The sequence below is a fragment of the Centroberyx gerrardi genome, chromosome 12, assembly GCF_048128805.1.
Source record: "Centroberyx gerrardi isolate f3 chromosome 12, fCenGer3.hap1.cur.20231027, whole genome shotgun sequence".
Taxonomy (NCBI): domain Eukaryota; kingdom Metazoa; phylum Chordata; class Actinopteri; order Beryciformes; family Berycidae; genus Centroberyx; species Centroberyx gerrardi.
This window is the reverse complement of record NC_136008.1, coordinates 11,252,996-11,270,117: the sequence shown is the minus strand read 5'-3', so window position 1 is coordinate 11,270,117 and position 17,122 is coordinate 11,252,996. Positions and strand designations below refer to the sequence as shown.

At 47.8% G+C, this 17,122-nt stretch overlaps 1 protein-coding gene across 1 annotated transcript in view; it reads left to right on the top strand.

Moving 5' to 3' along the window:
• The window catches only part of erfl3 (Ets2 repressor factor like 3), a 45,459-nt gene extending 29,854 nt beyond the window's left edge, over positions 1-15,605 (top strand). The window contains exons 2-5 of the mRNA XM_071908634.2: positions 1,743-1,977; positions 11,836-11,951; positions 12,148-13,325; positions 13,656-15,605. Of these exons, the coding sequence (XP_071764735.2) occupies positions 1,743-1,977; positions 11,836-11,951; positions 12,148-13,325; positions 13,656-14,333 (2,207 nt within the window). The 3' untranslated portion in view covers positions 14,334-15,605. The remainder of the gene's footprint in view (positions 1-1,742; positions 1,978-11,835; positions 11,952-12,147; positions 13,326-13,655) is intronic.
• The last annotated feature ends 1,517 nt before the right edge of the window (positions 15,606-17,122 follow it).

Sequence of the window (17,122 nt, the reverse complement as noted above, 5' to 3'; positions counted from 1 at the left end):
TGACTTGATCTCCTCTCTTGTGCTTTTATCAGTGCTACGATGATGATGGTTGTTATGATGAGCCAGTCCAGTCTATATCTGGCTGAGCATTACAAACTTCAGTTCTGCTGATAGTCAGGCGACAGAATGTTAGTGGGAGACGCACACACACAGATATACACACTGACACATTAGTTTACTCATGACTTAATCCTCTCTCAGTTCACACACTGGCACATAAACTCTTTAAAACTTGTACATTTGGGCACACACATGCTCACACAGACAGTCACGCACCCACACCCACAGTCTGTTTCCGCCTCTCTTGCTCTGTTTCCTTCAAGCGTCGGGGAGGAGAGAGATGGAGGGATGGAAAGGAGAGAGGACTGGCCGTGTTGTTTCCTCCGGCCGTAGGAAAGAGTGACTGCACGAGAGGAAAGAGGTGGAGGAGAGGTGGAAAGCTTTTCATATGCTTAACTGTTCCACAAGGCCCACTAACACTATGACTGACTTTCAGTATTAGTTTTAATGTGTGTGTGCGTTTCCTGTGAAGAGCTGTTGTGGTGAGTTGATGGCCCAGAGGGTTGTGGTTTATACACAAAACCTTAGATAGTCTTTGTAAAATCAAGACATTCATAGACTTCAGCTTTCACCTGCTTCCCTGACTTAGCTGTTTCAGTCGAGGGGTACTCAGTGGTTCGGCGGGTTATGGCATGTTGCGGTGTTTTTCATGCCATCGTGAGTTTGAGTCTGGCTCGTACTGCAAGTCATTCTCTCTCTCTGTCTCCTTGTCTCCTGTCTTTCCTCTTGCTCTCCATTGTGCCCATCTGTCCAGTAAAGGTGCTTGAGAATAATCCTACAAAAAATGTTCAGATGCTTTGAGGTTGACTGGAGAGGAGGATGAAAGAGAAGGCAAAATACAGAGAAGACTGGGGGAGGAATGAAAGGAGAGCAATGTGCAACGTGACATATGAGCGAGGACACTCCATTCTATTCTTGACCGAGCTGGACCCTTATGTGTGATCCAGACTTAGCTAGCCAATGATAGCAGACAGGTAGACAGGTACACAGGGCCCTGTCACTTCAGAGCACCACATATCGACGCCTGTAATCCTCTTTCCTCTTATAGACCAGACTCCACTCACCTGAAATAGCTGCCACTGCTGACTCTTAATTGTAATCACATCTTAGTCTTGTCCTGCCTTGCTGTGTACCAGTTTTCAATGGTCTGGTTTCCACTACAGAGCCAAACAAGACTTGTAATATATGTCACTCATTTTCTGAATGTTAGATGCAGTCTCGTCAGCAAAAGAGCAGATTTGTCAGTAAGCAATAGCCTGTAGAGCTTATGTTAAAAAACATTTTGTGTTGGGTGTCCAGGTGGATCAGTGATCTAAGGCGCGTACCATGTAACTGACATCCTGAGTCTGAATCCGACCTGGGACGTTTGTCGCATGTCATCCCCCTCTCTCTTCCCCTTTTCCTGTCTCTCTCTCAGCTGAACTGTCCAATAAAGTATAAATGCCATAAAAATAATCTTTAAAAAAAAACATTTTGCATTGGCTCTTGCCCTGGTAAGACCCACCTACTTGAAGTTATAGTCCCACTTAATTCAGTGGGGAAAAGGTTTTATTACTACTACATGAGCTCTCCACATCATCGCTCTTGCCAGTTTGATTAATTTGTATTAGTATCTCTCGCTCTCGCTCTCAGTGCTCCAGTGACCCAGACTAACCCTCACTCTCTGCGTCTCTCCACTCCAGGGTTTGCCTTCCCAGACTGGGCTTACAAGCCCGAGTCGAGCCCCGGCTCCAGACAGATCCAGCTGTGGCACTTCATCCTGGAGCTGCTGAGGAAAGAGGAGTACCATGATGTCATCGCCTGGCAGGGCGACTACGGAGAGTTTGTCATCAAGGACCCAGATGAGGTGGCCCGGCTGTGGGGGGCCAGGAAGTGTAAACCCCAGATGAACTACGACAAGCTGAGCAGGGCCCTGAGGTATGCTGTCAAAATGGCTTTTGAATGAACAAGTGTGTGTGTGTGTTTCTATGTGTGTCCGTATGTGTGAATATGTATAATTTGGACATTCACCATCAGCTCCTTTGTGTGTTCATTCACCTTTTTGGAATGAGATCACACACAGACAAGTTGGTACTACTATACTTGGGAGAATATTCGCTCATAACTGCATGCCTAACTTAACCTTATCCTTATTCTAGCCACAAAGCAAGAACTTTTCCTGTGTGGGGACAAACACCCTCACAAGTTGCTTTTCAGAAAGTCTAATTGTGCTGTACTACAGTAATCAGGAGTGTAATAATGGTTTGTCGATCTCAATAGTTGAGTTATACCTAACAGACTCTTAAACACACACACACACACACACACACACACAGACACCCCAGAGGGTACACTCTTTCCAGAAGAACATTCTGTAATCCTAACTCTGAACACCAGCTGTGACCCTGGCACTTGACGCCAGTTACAGTGCTGACCTGCTGGAAGCACTTCATTCAGACCCCATATTGTCACAGCTCTGACTCACACTGGCTCTGTTTCACCCAGACATTCTCTTAGTAATGCCTGCCTAGGTACTAACAGCACTTACCAGCTGGTTCCTACCCAAGTCCACTATACTGTTGCAGGAGTGACCCTGGCCACTTGCACTGACATGGTATTGACCTGTACAAGTTTAGCTACTATTTTGCTCCATGCAGTGTTATGGCACTGACCCATTTGGCTGGTCACTCACTACGCCCACACCTTCACACCTACTGGTTTAAGTTAAATCCATGGACACCAACTGAGCCAAGCCCCTTAACTTGTTATGACGGTGACCTGGCACAGTTTTGGCAGAGACCCATAGGTTTGACTTGGTCCAACGGATGAGTTCTGGCTCAGCAATTACTGTTATGTGACAATGGCCTAATCCAGGCCTCGTCCGCGCTCACTGCTCACCGTTTACCCTGGATATGTTGCATAGACACTGTTCACACACACACAGACACTGTAACACTTCAGACAGATTAAACACATTAAGTCAGTGAGAGAACACAGCAGACACTGGCAGAGCTTCTGCTCTAATCACCGTCGCCGTAGGTAATTTGCTTTACTCACATGGCAGCCATATTTGATTTACATCATACTCGGGATGGGAAACACTAGCCGCAAGACAGTGAAGCAGATGGAAACAGAGGCAAAGTCAGCCGGTCTTTGGACAAAAATTATCCTGTGATATCGTTGAGAAATGAGCAGAGCTGGAGGCCAAATCACCCACAAAAGTTGAAATCAAATGCTACAGCAACTGGACTGAAGGTTACATGCATGGATGGATGCTCCCTTGGTACATGCATAACGTTAGCTAATGTTGGTAGTCAGCTACATGTTATTAATGTTATATTTGTCTCCAGAGTTCTTCATAGAATTGTCAGAATTAACTGCCTTTATGTTTAGTGTTAATAATATGCTAACATTATGCTTCATATCCTTAGTGGTGCTTCTTGGACAAACACAAAATTTAATTTTAAATTGGTTGCATCTGCTAGCTAATGCAAGTGTTAGCTGACTTTAGGAGGTTAAAACTAGTTTTTATGGTTAAGACTAGTTGATAGCTACAGCTTATGGCGACCTTACACCAAACGACTTTTCAAGCGATTTCACTGTCGCAGACAAATTTCCAATGTCGGAATAAAATCATGAGAGTTTTGCTAGAGTTGTGGCGCGCTCCCGTCATCTCGATCGTTTGGTGTACGGTGGTCAGAAAACTCAGTCCGAGCTGTCTTAAGTCAGTCTTTTTCTCGCCTTGACGTTCCGATAAAATCAAACATGTTTAATATTATCGGAAGTCTTTAGTCTTGGCTCATGCAAGTAGTGAAGTTCAATGACGTTCTTTTCAAAGTCTTCTAGTGTATGGTAGGCAGTCTTTGCAAAATCTTATAGTCTGTGACTAAAAACTCAGTGACTTATGACACATTGTCTTTAGATGTGAGCTGGATGTGAGAGGGTGTCAGACTTTAGTCTTTTAAAAGTCTTTTCAAAGTCTTTTCTAAGTCTTCTAGTGTATGGTAGGCATTACACAGTTCCAACATAGTTGGTTTGGGAGATAAATATGACATTAATAACATTAAGTACCTGACTACTAACATTAGCTACATTAAGGCTCAACATCATGAATCCATTTGCTTTTGATTTGGACCTTCGTGGATAATTTCCCCTCCAGCTCTGCTCATCACTCCCTGGTATCAGGATAATGTGTGTATATTTGTGTATGTTTCGATTTTTTTTGTCCAACGGCTGGTTGAGTTTACCTCTGTTTGCATCTGCTTTGCCGTCCTCCGGATAGGGTTTCCCACCCCAAGTATGAAGTAAATCAAATATGGCTGCCATGTGAATAGAGTGAATTGTTGCCAGACCAACAAAATAGTTAGGGTATTGCGAGGGAGAAAGCGGCCATAAAATGAATAAAACCCAAGCAACACAACAGACGCTTCTAATTGTTTTTATGCATTTGGCATCCATAAATAGAGATTAGGCCACAATATGTTTTGAATTATACATAGAACCAAAGTTAGACAGTAATCAAGTTTATGATCTATACTTATGACACGTTATAAATGACTCTTCTCACCGCTTTAGCGTTCAGTATTGGCGACATCACACATCCCTGGGGAACACTTCTCTGACACCAGCCGTAGTAAGCCTAGCATCTCATTTACTGTGTCTTGTGTCCCCGGCTTGTTGTTTACAGCAAAATAGGGCCAAGATTAGGCTAAGCACACTAAAGTGATAAACCCACATAGGCTGTTAGAAGAGGGAAATGCATTGAGTTGCCTAATTTAGGGTAGGAGGGCTTATGTAGGTTCACTTACAGTGGTGAGATTAAGATAATGTCTGTTACAGATGGGCTCCTATGGGTATGAAGAGGAATTAACATGCACTGCTAATGTGGGCTTGCACACACACACACACACACACACACACACACACACACACACACACACACACACACACACACACACACACACATTTCGGACTTGGAGCCCAGATTTAGAATTCCAGAATTAGAGAGAAAGAGAATGTGGATGGGTATACTTGTGGTCAGGCTGTGTATTTATAGCACGTCCAGCCTCTGGTGCTGTAACAGATTTGGAGCTTAGGCTGCACTAAGTGCTTATATATAGCAGGTCTTAGTGGCCTCTGATGGAGCGGCCTGAGGGGCTGGTGCGCTCCTCAGGAGTTTCCCTCCTGTCTCTCTATCCGGCACTCTCTGGCCTCACCCTCCGAAGTCCAGGTTGTCCCCCTCTGTGCTTATAAATTGAGCAGAGTCACTTCAAACTTAGAGTGAGAAGGGCAGTCTACAACACGCACACGCACATACACACACACCCATGTTGTCACCTGATTTGACACCAGAGCTGCCGTCAGTCCTTCACCACAACAGACGCTGCAAATGAAGCCTCTCAAGATGCACATCAATAGTAATGTGGCAAGAGGATTAATGGCACTAAAGATTAATGAAGTTATAAAAGACGCACACACACACACGTGCATGGTAACTATCCCCATATGGAGCACATGGTTATGGAGCAAGCCACCTTGAGCCCCTCATATGGAGAAAACCTGGAGTCTGATAATAATGGAGGACAAAGTTAGTGTGGCAATCAGCTTACACACATATGGACACACATGCGCACACACTTCAAACAGCACGCCTGTTTTTGAGTGTGCTTTTTATCGCCCAGCCTTTGTGATTATTATTTTTACCCCCATGATCTTATTCTTTCCTGTCTGCCATGCACATGGTGGAAATTCCCTTAATCAGGAATGCTGCATTGTGTGTGTGTGTGTGTGTGCGTTGGCTTTCCGTTGAGAGGACACAGCCTCAGTCCATGCGTCATCCTAGTCTCCCGCTCCCACGGCCGCTGTGAAATTCCCACTCCTGTTGAGAGGATTACACTCACACTGTGTGCGCGTGCATGCGTTCGTGTGTGCATGTGTGCGCGTGTGTGTGTATGTGTGCTACGTACGCATATATATGTGCTTGACGTTGAGAGGGAGGCAAGGCTTTTCATTCCCTGTTCCACTTTTTAATTCAATTTGTTTTTAATTAGTTAGTTTGTAGTTCTGTCTTTTTACTCAGAGTCAGATGTATAAAAAGGCTGTCATACAAACCAGTAGACCATTAGGGCATATTCCCATTGTTATCCAGATTGTGTCACTAAGAGTCCTTGCTGAACTTTCAGCTCTTTTCAACACAGGCAGTTCATGTCCTCCTCACCTCCTCGTAGCAATTTCCCCAAGTTCTGACAAAATCCTATCAGCGATTGTCTGAAATTTTGTGTGCAACAAATGAACGAAAGGAGGGAGACCAATCCATAACCCCACCCTCATTTTCATCATGGGGGACAAAAATACAATGGTATCCGTGTATTAGTTAGGGCCAGGGACTAAACATGCCCAGTAATAAAGCTGCTAAACCCAAAGCCTTAACCCCCCACCTCCTCACTTCCTCCACCACCGTCTCTCTCTTCTAAATGAGAGTTGTAGTGACCCACAAAGGAGAGATGGTGAAACCAAGCCAATCAGTCATTGCAGAGTGCTGGCTTAATGAGTGTAATCATGCTAAGAGGTCCCAGCTCCTAAAAGGCCCCAGGCCCCTTGTCCTCTAGTCCGCAGCCAGCACTGGCTCTAACATGGCGGTCAGAGGTCAGGGGGACTGCCATGCACAGCTGGCAAAGATTAACAGCATAGCACACACACATGTGCACACAGGCACACACTAGGACATACACTGACATTCATATTCACACACACAAACTCATGCACCATTGCAAACATACTCTTGTCCATGCATGGCCACATGCTTGCATGCTTGTGTCTGTACACTAGTGTTTACTTCATTTCCTACATTCATTTAGCTGCGATGGGCCCCCACAGTTAGAAAAATGTTAATACAATGAAAATTCATCATCTGGCCTTATTGCTCAGACTTAAAAATGTTGTGGAAAAGATTGTCCATATACTATATCATAAGTATCCATATAAATACCCCTTCTTAAACTGCAACACATTCTGGAACTGATGCTGGAATGGGCTCAGAAGTGAAGCAGGAGCCAGAATAACCCCAAGCCCCCACATCTACAAAATAATCTACAGGAAATACTGCTGCATATACACACACAAACAAACACACACACACACACACACGCAGCCACTCACCTAGCTGGCCAGGCCTGTTTGTAGGTCAGAAGGCCTTGCACCACAACAGCCCATTGTGTAGAAACACCCAGGGCCGGAGAGAAAGTGCGGAGGGAGCAGCCAGGGACAGGACCACTGTATGACATTGTGTTCAACGTATGCTTGTGTGTGTTGTCTGTTCATTGTCTGTATCTGCAGCACGTATGTGTTCCCCGTACGTGTGCGTTGTGTGCATCTCATTGTCCCTGACAGAATGAGCCCTTTATTTGCTGTGAGGGCGGAACGCACACGAGCCGTGCACACGCACGCACACACACACCAGTGTATGCTCGAGCACACACTTGCACCCACAGAGCATGTGACCAGGCTAATCAGACCCTGACCAGATCCTCTTGCACACACACACACACACAGAGAGAGAGAGAGAGCATGTGACACCTCGCCTAATCAGACCCCCAACCCAACCCTCATCCCTACACAAACACATTTTATTCCCCCTTACAGAGAGTAAACACTCATCAAACCTGGCTCCTACACAAAGCACTCTCACGTGTGCAGCTTACATACACACACCTGAGTGTGAGCAGCTGGTGTGTGTGTGCGTGTGTGTGTGTGTGTGTGTGTGTGTGTGTGTGTGTGTGTGTGTGTGTGTATGGAAGAGGATCTGGCCGGGGCGTGTGTGTGTACCAGCCAACGCTGACGAAAGAGGCAGAAAATAAACATGGGGCTCATGGGGAGTATTGTAATCCCAACTTCCTGTCACAGTCAGCGCCTATTTACAGCCCAACAATAGGCAAGGCACGGCCCGCGTGCGCCTGGGTGCGTGCACACGCAAGTGTGTTTGAGTGCTGTGCATTTGTCTGTTGACACTTGGATGTAAGTGTGTGTGTGTGTGTGTGTGGACTGACACTGAAATAGATTTGTGAGCTTAGATATATTATTATAGGGTAATACAAAAAGTTGGCCATAGAGAGCAAGTCTATTGTTCTTAAAGTAGAATACCACTCTATCTGAACTGGATGCGACAACATACACTTTTAGTCCCAAAACATTTATGCTGCATGAAGTTACAGTCATCTATCTCCAGCTTTGCCACTTGGCCAATTCATTTTCAATGGAGCTGTGTATTACTTTGGCATCATGGATAAAGGGGCAGGGCAAACTGTGCTGTCCTGTCCGGCTGTACAATATTGTAGATAGTAGATTGTTTTTCACCCAAAAAAATAGAATAGTTGATATAATCAAAATGAAGTTCAGTGGTTTTCCCCTTTTAAATTTCTTCAGAGCTGGTTAAAACACTGAACTAAAATTTCCAAGCTCATTCATTGTCATTGTCATTGTTAATGAGTTCCTGGGTTCCTGTGTTCTTATTCTCCCTCTCTCTCTATCTATCTATCTATCTCTCTATCTCTCTATTTCTCTATCTCTCTCTCTATTTTGGCCCACATCAGGTCTGTGTAATCGCAGGCTTAATCCCTGGCCTACAATCACACAGTGTAACAACTGACTTGATAGAAAACCTCCGCTCTGTTTCCCGGAAGGCTTTCTCTAAATCCATACTTGCATTGATTGTTCAGTCTAATTCCTTGGTTAAACAGGGCGCAGGCTGATACCTTCTGTTGTGTGTGTGTGTGTGTGTGTGTGTGTGTGTGTGTGTGTGCGTGCGCAAGCATGCACATATGTGTTACAGTGTGTGAAACAGAGCAAAAGTGAGATGGCAGCCATCGAGTCAGAGTACATGGAAGAGGTGTGTGTGTGTGTGTGTGCGTGCATGTGTGTGTAAGGCGAGTGCGGTGGGCAGCTAAACACAGGCACTCAAAGAATCTCTTTCTTCTCTTTTGAAGTGAGTTCAAATGCTCTTCAAAGACTGTCTGCCTGTATGACGGCACGGGGAGGGAAGGGGGGGCGCAGGGAGAAAGAATGGGTGACCATGTGCTCTAAACGGCTTCAGTTGCTGCAGCTAGGATTACGCAAAGTTGTTGTCTGCTTCCAACTATGCATTTGAGTATTCTATGTATTAGCAGCATGTACGTGTACAGCCAAGTGCGAGCAAATTTTTTTTGTCCGCTGAATTTCCTTCTAGCCCTCTACCGTGAGCCAGGGTCAGACAGATGTATCAGCGCAGTGATATTATTGGCCTTTCAGGGATGTATCCACACTTATACCAATAATAATGTACCAGTGCAGCACAGAAGATGTCTAATATTTTCACATTTACTGTATACAGCAGTGGTTCTTACGGTGTGCCATCGAGGCCCAAGAGTACGCAGGTTTTCATTCCAACCAAATCACTACAACAGCTGCTTTCACTGATTAGTACAACTTCAGTCAAAGATGGGAACTAATCAGTGAAATTAGCTGCCCTTTGTGGTTGAAATGAAATCCTGCGTACTCTCGGGCCTCGATGACAACCACTACTGTGTACTACAAAATCCTATGATATATGTGTCTTTTAGAATTGGATTAAAGTGCCCACCAAGTGGAGTATGCTATGAATATTTGGTGGAGCTACAATAATGCTGATGCAATGACACAAAATGAATTATTGGTAGATATATTGGAAATTGTTTGTTTTCTTCCCCAGCTATCAGTATGTCTATTGGACCCTCAGCTGGGCCTTAGTACAGGGCCTCGAGTTTGGTATCTTCAGCTGATTTGATCACATTACTGTTGTGGTTGTAATTCTGCTTGACTGAAGACTCGTCTCATCTCCCTGCCTGCCTGCCTGCCTCTCTCTGTCCCCTCGCTCCCCTCCCCTCCTCCCCGGCCCTTGTGAGTGTCTCCCCTAGAGCAGAAATTACATGCTGCTTTGTGCCTGGCGTAAACAATGTTTTCAACAGTGCAGGCCTGTCCTGTCTCTGTCTCTCCCTCTCTCTCACCCTCACCCTCTCCCTCTCCCATCGCCTCAGGGGACGAGTGGAAAGTGGAGAGAGGGAGGGAGGGATAAAGAGGGGGAGGTGGAGTGATGAGAGAGAGAGAGAGAGAGAGAGAGAGAGAGAGAGAGAGAGTGAGAGAGAGATATCAGAGGGATAAAGGGAGAAGAGAGGGAGGGTTGGGGAGAACAAGTGGAAAAGAGCAACAGTCTGTGCCCAGAGCACAAAAAGGCCCAACAAGTCTGTGTAATAAGCATAATAAGAGGGGGTGAAGGGTGCCCCCCTCCTCCCCTCTGTCTGGATAACTACCATTCAGCGTAATGATAGTCAGTGGGCTCTGACTCACTATGAGCATTACCTTAAGACCCAACCTTAAGACCCAAGGCCCCTATTTGTGCCAGCACACACATGTTGGTGGATGGGACAGGGGAGCTAAAGCATGGAGACATGCTGAGCTAAGGACGAGCTGGTTGGATTAAACCTTGTGTTCCACATGGGATGTGAAGGAGGGGGGGGCAGGCGGTTAGAGAGAGCATAGCACACATCTCTCTCTTTCTCTTTCTCTCTCTCTTTGTCTGTCTCTCTCTCTCTCTCTCTCTCTCTCTCTCTCTCTCTCTCTCTCTCTTTATCTTTCTCTTTCTTTCTCTCTTTCTTTCTTTCTTTCTTTCTGTTTCTTCTATTTGCCACCCCTCTCTCTCTCTGTTTTTGAGTGTGTGAGGGTCGGTGGCCAGGTTACATAAAGGGGATGTGAAGCTGGGGAAGAAAGCAGAAAGATGTTACATAAAGAGCTGTAGCAGGACAAAGGTTAATATAAATGGAGCCTTATACTGTAGGCAGTAGCCACAGGAGAGAGAAAGAGAGAAAAAGAGAGAGAATGGCCATTACATAAACAGATAAAGATGGGGTGAATTATTGGTGGCTTTGCTTTGGTGTTATATAAAGAGATGGGTCCATCTAGCAGAATGAATGACAGAATGTGCTGTGATGTGTGTGTGTTTGTGTGTGCCCTTTCACATTTGTCTGTATCCGACAAAATCTAGCCTTAAAAGACCCATTTCTTTACTTCCTGTCTTTTTTTTTGATGGATGTGGATTAGTAAAGATAACACACGCCATCTGAGATGTTCTGACATTACACAAGCGAACACACAAACTCACATACACATACACACACATTCCACGCAGACTCTAAATAGTCTAATGCTCGGTCGCAATGGTTACACCACATAGGTTGACCTCTCTTTATTGTTTGTTTATCCCTTCATGCAACATTACTCTGCCGCTCTAGGACTCTGTCCATCCGCTGCTTCCCATCTTTCTGTTTTCTCTCTTTCTCTCTTTGCCCCTTTCTCTCTCTCTCGCCCTCCTCCCTCTCCCCTATCAGGGTCTGCTTTGTGTGAATGTCATACAACACTCTGTAATATCTATCATTAGCACGGAGAGTGACATGAAAGACCCGTGCTTATTAAAGTGTGTTCCTGTGTATGTGTGCGAGCGTGTGTCATAGTCTCAATGATCTGAGGAACAAAATTATTTTCCTTCACTTCAACACTTCAAATCAACATCTGGAATATTCTGTAGTGGACATGTTAAATTAAATTTAATTAAATTAAATTAAATTAAATGTTTCACTGTTCTTGTTGATTGTGAAAACCAAAATCATGATCATACACAATTGTACGATTAATACACAATTAATTATGCAACCCTAATGTGTGCCTGCATGCATTTTGTGTGTGTGAGTGCAGTGTGTTTTTATAATATGTCTATTTTACGCTCCCTCCCAGGTACTACTACAACAAGCGGATCCTCCACAAGACCAAAGGCAAGAGGTTCACCTACAAGTTCAACTTCAATAAGCTGGTTTTGGTCAACTACCCCTTCATCGACATGGGCTCCACTGGTAAGCCTAGACAGACTGGCTGTGTGTGTGCATGTCTGTGTATGTTCAGACATCACCTAATCCTACAATAGGATAGCTAGATTACATAGGATTACACAGAAAAAGACTATATATTTTCTCTCATCATTCTCCCTCTCTTTTTTCCTCATACTTTTCCCCTCCCTCCTCTCCTCTCCTCTTGCCTTGTCGTCTCCAGGTAGTGGTGTTCCTCAGAGCGCCCCTCCTGTCCCCACCGGCGCAGGCACCCACTTCCGCTTCCCTCCCTCCACGCCCTCTGAAGTGCTCTCCCCAAACGAGGACCTGCGCAGCCCCGGGGGCGTGTTCAGCGCCGTGGCCCGGCGGATGGCGCGCGGCTCGGTCAGCGACTGCAGCGACGGCACCTCAGTCAACTCTGAGATCGAGGAGGGCAACGGGGGAGCAGGAGAGGAGAGGGGGGGAGAGAGGGGGGTGAGCGGAGGAGGAGGAGGGCCAGGTGGAGGAGGAGGAGGAGGCTACCGAGGCATCATCCATCCCCGTCTGTCTCACGAGACTCTGTTCCGCATGTACGGAGGACCGGGCAACCCCGCCGGGCACCCGGGTTCCCGTGGCCCTGCGGGTCACAGGGTCCACCCAGAGCCCCTGTCCCCCTTCCCCGTGTCCCCTCTCCCAGGACCGGGAGGAGCCGGCCTCTTAGCCCCGCCTCTGTCCCCAGCCCTGTCCATGACCCCCTCATCTCACCTCCCCTACACCCCCTCCCCCACCCTGTCCCCCATGCTAGGCTCCCACTTCTCCTTCAACCCAGAGGACATGAAGCGCTACCTGCAGGCCCACACCCAGTCAGTGTACAACTACCACCTCAGCCCCAGAGCGTTCCTCCACTACCCCAACATCGTCATCCCTCAGCCCCACCGGCCCGCAGCAGACAAGGCCGGTCTGTCCGGAGAGAGAGGAGCAACCGAGAGGGGAGAGAGAGCGGCAGCAGCAGGAGGAGGTGGAGGAGAGAGGGGAGGAGAGCGGCACCACCACCCGTCTCTGGCTCATTCTGCTCACCACCACCCCCATCCTCCACACTCTGCCCACCCCCACCCTCACCCCCATTCCCACCCTATCCACCACCCTCTCCACCTGGGTGAGGAGCCTCCACATATGTCTCCTTTCAAGTTCAAGCTGCAGCCACCACCACTGGGCAGGAAGCAGAGGGAGGGTCAGAGCCAGAGCAACCCCAGGCAGAGCTCGCTGTCCTCGGGCTCAGGATCGGGGTCCATGTCCTCCACCTCCGGCCTGGGCTCGTCACTGTCTTTCGGCAGCGACCTGAGCTCAGCCAGCGGCTCAGGCCTGATCTCCAGCTCCTCCTCAACGCAGTCCCTAAACAGTGCAGGCCTGCCCAAGATCAAGGTGAGACCCACAGGCCCAAATATCTCCCATTTTACCTTCATCCGTGCAGTCCTCTCAAAGCTGCACAGTGAAGTTAACAGGGGCTGTGGAAGACGTGTGAAGTAAATCACTGACACTCCATGTGCTCTCTCTCCCTCTCTCTCGCTCTAGGTTGTTGGGAATGTTCACGAACAAACCAAACTTGTTTGTAATATTTTGAATAGATGATATAATCAAAATTAAGTTCAGTGATGTTCCCTTTTTAAATTTCTTTAGAGCAGGTTAAGACTACACTGGACTAAAAGTTCCCTCTCTTTCTCTCTCTCTCTCTCTCTCTATCTGACTGTCTAGGTGGAGCCTATCTCTGATATTGAGTCAGAAGAAGAAGTGGAGGTGACCGACATCAGCGATGAGGACCCGGATGAGCGAGACGAGGAGTTTGACCTCTTCTCCCCCCGCCACTCCAGCGCCTCTGTCCACCACCACCACCACCACCTCGCTAACGGCACAGCCGTGGCCCCACATCAACCTCATCCCTATGAGGACCTGGACGAGGACGTCTTCAAAGCCCCCGCTCCACCCCCGCCCGGCCTGATGCCCTTCTTCACCACCCAGCACACACACTCCAATGCGCATCGCGGGCCGCCCACCCTCAAGAGCGAGCCCAGCGAGCCGGGGGACAGCAACACGCCCCCACCTCAGACAGGCTCGGCAGGAGCTCCCCAGACCAAGTGCATCCCCCTCAAGCTGCGCTTCAAGAGGCGCTGGAGCGAAGACCAGCGCATGGAGGCCTCACAGGAGGAGTCGGACGACAAGAAAGTACGAGCAGAGGAGGAGAGGGAAAGGGAGAGGCAAAGGAACGGAAGGATGGAGACTGAGGAGAACGGGACGGGCAGCGGAGAAGGGGACAGTCCGCCCCCATTGGGGTACGAGAGCTCTTTAGCCACACCGTTGGCCTCCCACCGGAGAGTGAGCGCTGAGCTGCATCGTGCCACTGCACAGCTGTCTCTGGAGAACAAGGACTGCTGATGAGACACACAGCTCAAACACTAATGCTCCAGTACCAGTGGAGGTGGTACAGGAAAATGTAAATGGATCCTCTATAATCCCTCTCCCACACTGACAAACTAGGCAAGATTCCTGAAACCTCCAGTGAACTGGGAGCACAACTCAACACACATATGAACCAACACCTCAAACACAGCCCAACTCTGGTTCTGTCAGACCCCCCAATCCTCAATCTGGATCAGTGTTCCTTTGGGACACATCCTGGGGGAGAAGGGGGTCACTCGGACCCAGCCATCCCAGGCACAGTGACTGAAACGGGGTTGGAATCAGAGGGAGGAAGGCCCCCTCTTGGAACTTGGCTCCAAGTTCACCTCCCACCTGGCCAGTGCAGCTCCAGATGCAAGCCCCACCCCAGTAGCACGTCTCCTGCCTTCAGGCCCCCACCTGTCGGGTCACCAGTCAGTCGTCACTCTCCTCAGGGGACCCGCCACTCCCTTACAGCCCAGCAACAAACCTAGGACGATGGGGTGCACACTCTCCCACATGCTAGTTTTTCTATAGAGATGACGGGGCTTCGATAAGTGCCTGTATGTAAAACCCACAGCCCTGGAGTGACATGGAAGAGAGCGAGGAAGGAAGAGTGGGAGGGAGGAGAGGGGTGGGGGGGTAGAACTGCTATGATTAACCCTTCTTTCACTCATGAAGTCCTTGGAAAGTTGGGCAGATAATGGGGAAAAAATGGTGATAAAAGGAAAGTGTGTCTCAAAGACTGAAAGGGGGGGGGCGCTGTTGAGTGGTGTCTGACTGACAGAACTTCTCGTAAAACTGGCCCACTCCACTCAGGGAAGCCTATCGCTGTATGTTTATTGGATCGACACACACGCTCGCAAAAAAGGCCCAGCCAATGGTGAATGGAACTTGGGGGACTCACAGTTGAAGCTTCGCTCTTGGACGCTAACCAATGTTCACTGCAACTCAAGGACCACAAACACACACACACACATACACACACACACACACACACTCTTTCACTCTCTGGCACACTGTTCTCTCAGAGCTTTTGACTTTTGTATACCCTTCTTTCTGTGTCTCTCTCTTTCTCTCTCCTATCCTGCCCCTCTTTCTCTTGTGGACCACCTGTGGAAAGATCGTGACTCCACTGAAATACTTTTACCCCCGAGGGAGAAGCAAGAAATGAACTGAGGAGAGGAAAAGGGAAGAGATGGGAGAAGAGAAAGAGTTAAGAATTAGTTCAGGTGTCTCTAGATAGAGAGCTGCTGAGGGGACCAAGAGGGGAGGGCAGCAGGGGGGAGAAAGGGTTTGGGGGGGCGTAAGGTAGGGGGTCCAGTAACTGCTAGCCTGTTGACCTAGCCTACCCACCTAATATAGCTTGCATACTGACCATAGGTTCCCTGAAGTCCCAGCAGCATAGAAGCCTAGTTCACCAGCTTGAGCTCCTCTAACAATCATAGTCTCGATAGTGTTAACTAAACCAGCAAATGTTCATACACACAGAATACACACACAAACAAATCACACATGCACGGCACTGCCTTTAGTTCCTTAACTTGCTCCCTCTTTCTCTGGACCTTCAGCCCTCCCTATAGTGACGTCATCCCCAGAGAGTGGAACTGAGCATTGTGGGATCAGTAGGCCGTGAGACCGCCGGCCTGTAGTTGACTACAAGAGTCTGAGAGCCAGAGAGAGCAGGGACACCTTAGACCTCACACACACTGCCTCTCTATGCCTTGTTTTTATAGCATGTACAAAAGTGCAAACTGAGCTCTAATACACACACGTACAGACTATATCTTTATATATTCTATATGAAATTATAAAAAAAAAAGTGAGATTTTAAAGAACCATAGCATTTTAATGATATTGATTGATTCAGGATTTTTTTGTAAGTGGATTATTTTGAGCGGTAAGAAGCGACATATAAAGTGATTTGTGACTTTGCTTCTTGCCTCTCACAGGGAAATGGGGGGGATGGAGGGTAGCTGGGGGGCCGGGGGGTAGAGAGGGGCATATGAAGGGGGTTGGGGGTCTGGGTTTTGTCATACTTTTGTTCCACCGGTAAACAAGCCAGAGAAAAACAGCACAGGCCAGTCTATCAGAAGAATAAGACCAGCAAGAATAAAAACACACCAACACAGGACTGCAGACTGATAATGATTCAGATGCGTGGTTTACTATGCTATACACTTCATTTGCAGTAGCTTTGCCCTTTTAGCATGCAGTCCTCTGCTCTCTCCTGTCTGTACAGTCTATCACAGTGGGGTATTCTGCGGCCCCTGGCCTGAATTGGCCTGGCCTCAGGTCACCTCTCCAAGCCCTGTGTGTGAGTTAGCCCGGGATAGCTCATGGGTTATTAGTGAAGTAGAAATCCTGTCTTTTCTCTTAGGCCAGTTAGCGTAATGCTCCACATTTTGCAGCAGCTCTGGATTAGGTTCCCAGCCAGCGAGGGGGAGAGGGGGATAAGGGGTTAATCATTACTGTAAGATAGCCTGGAAAAGCTGCAAGTACAACATGTGAGGCCTGACCTGAAATACCCTCTCCTCAAGCTATGCACACACACACACACACGCATAAAAGATTCCCCAGCATGCACGTTCCACACACACACATTGTGATTATGCCCCTTTGATGTTTTAATATCCTGGAGCTCTCCATCTCTGCAGCCAGGTCAGACAGGCATCTGATTGGTTAACTCCGTCATGCTGACCAGCAGTCTGCTGCCCCGAGCCAGTCACTCGCAGGCCAGCAACGAGACGGATCTATAGCAGGGAACTGTGGGATAGATTGGCCTC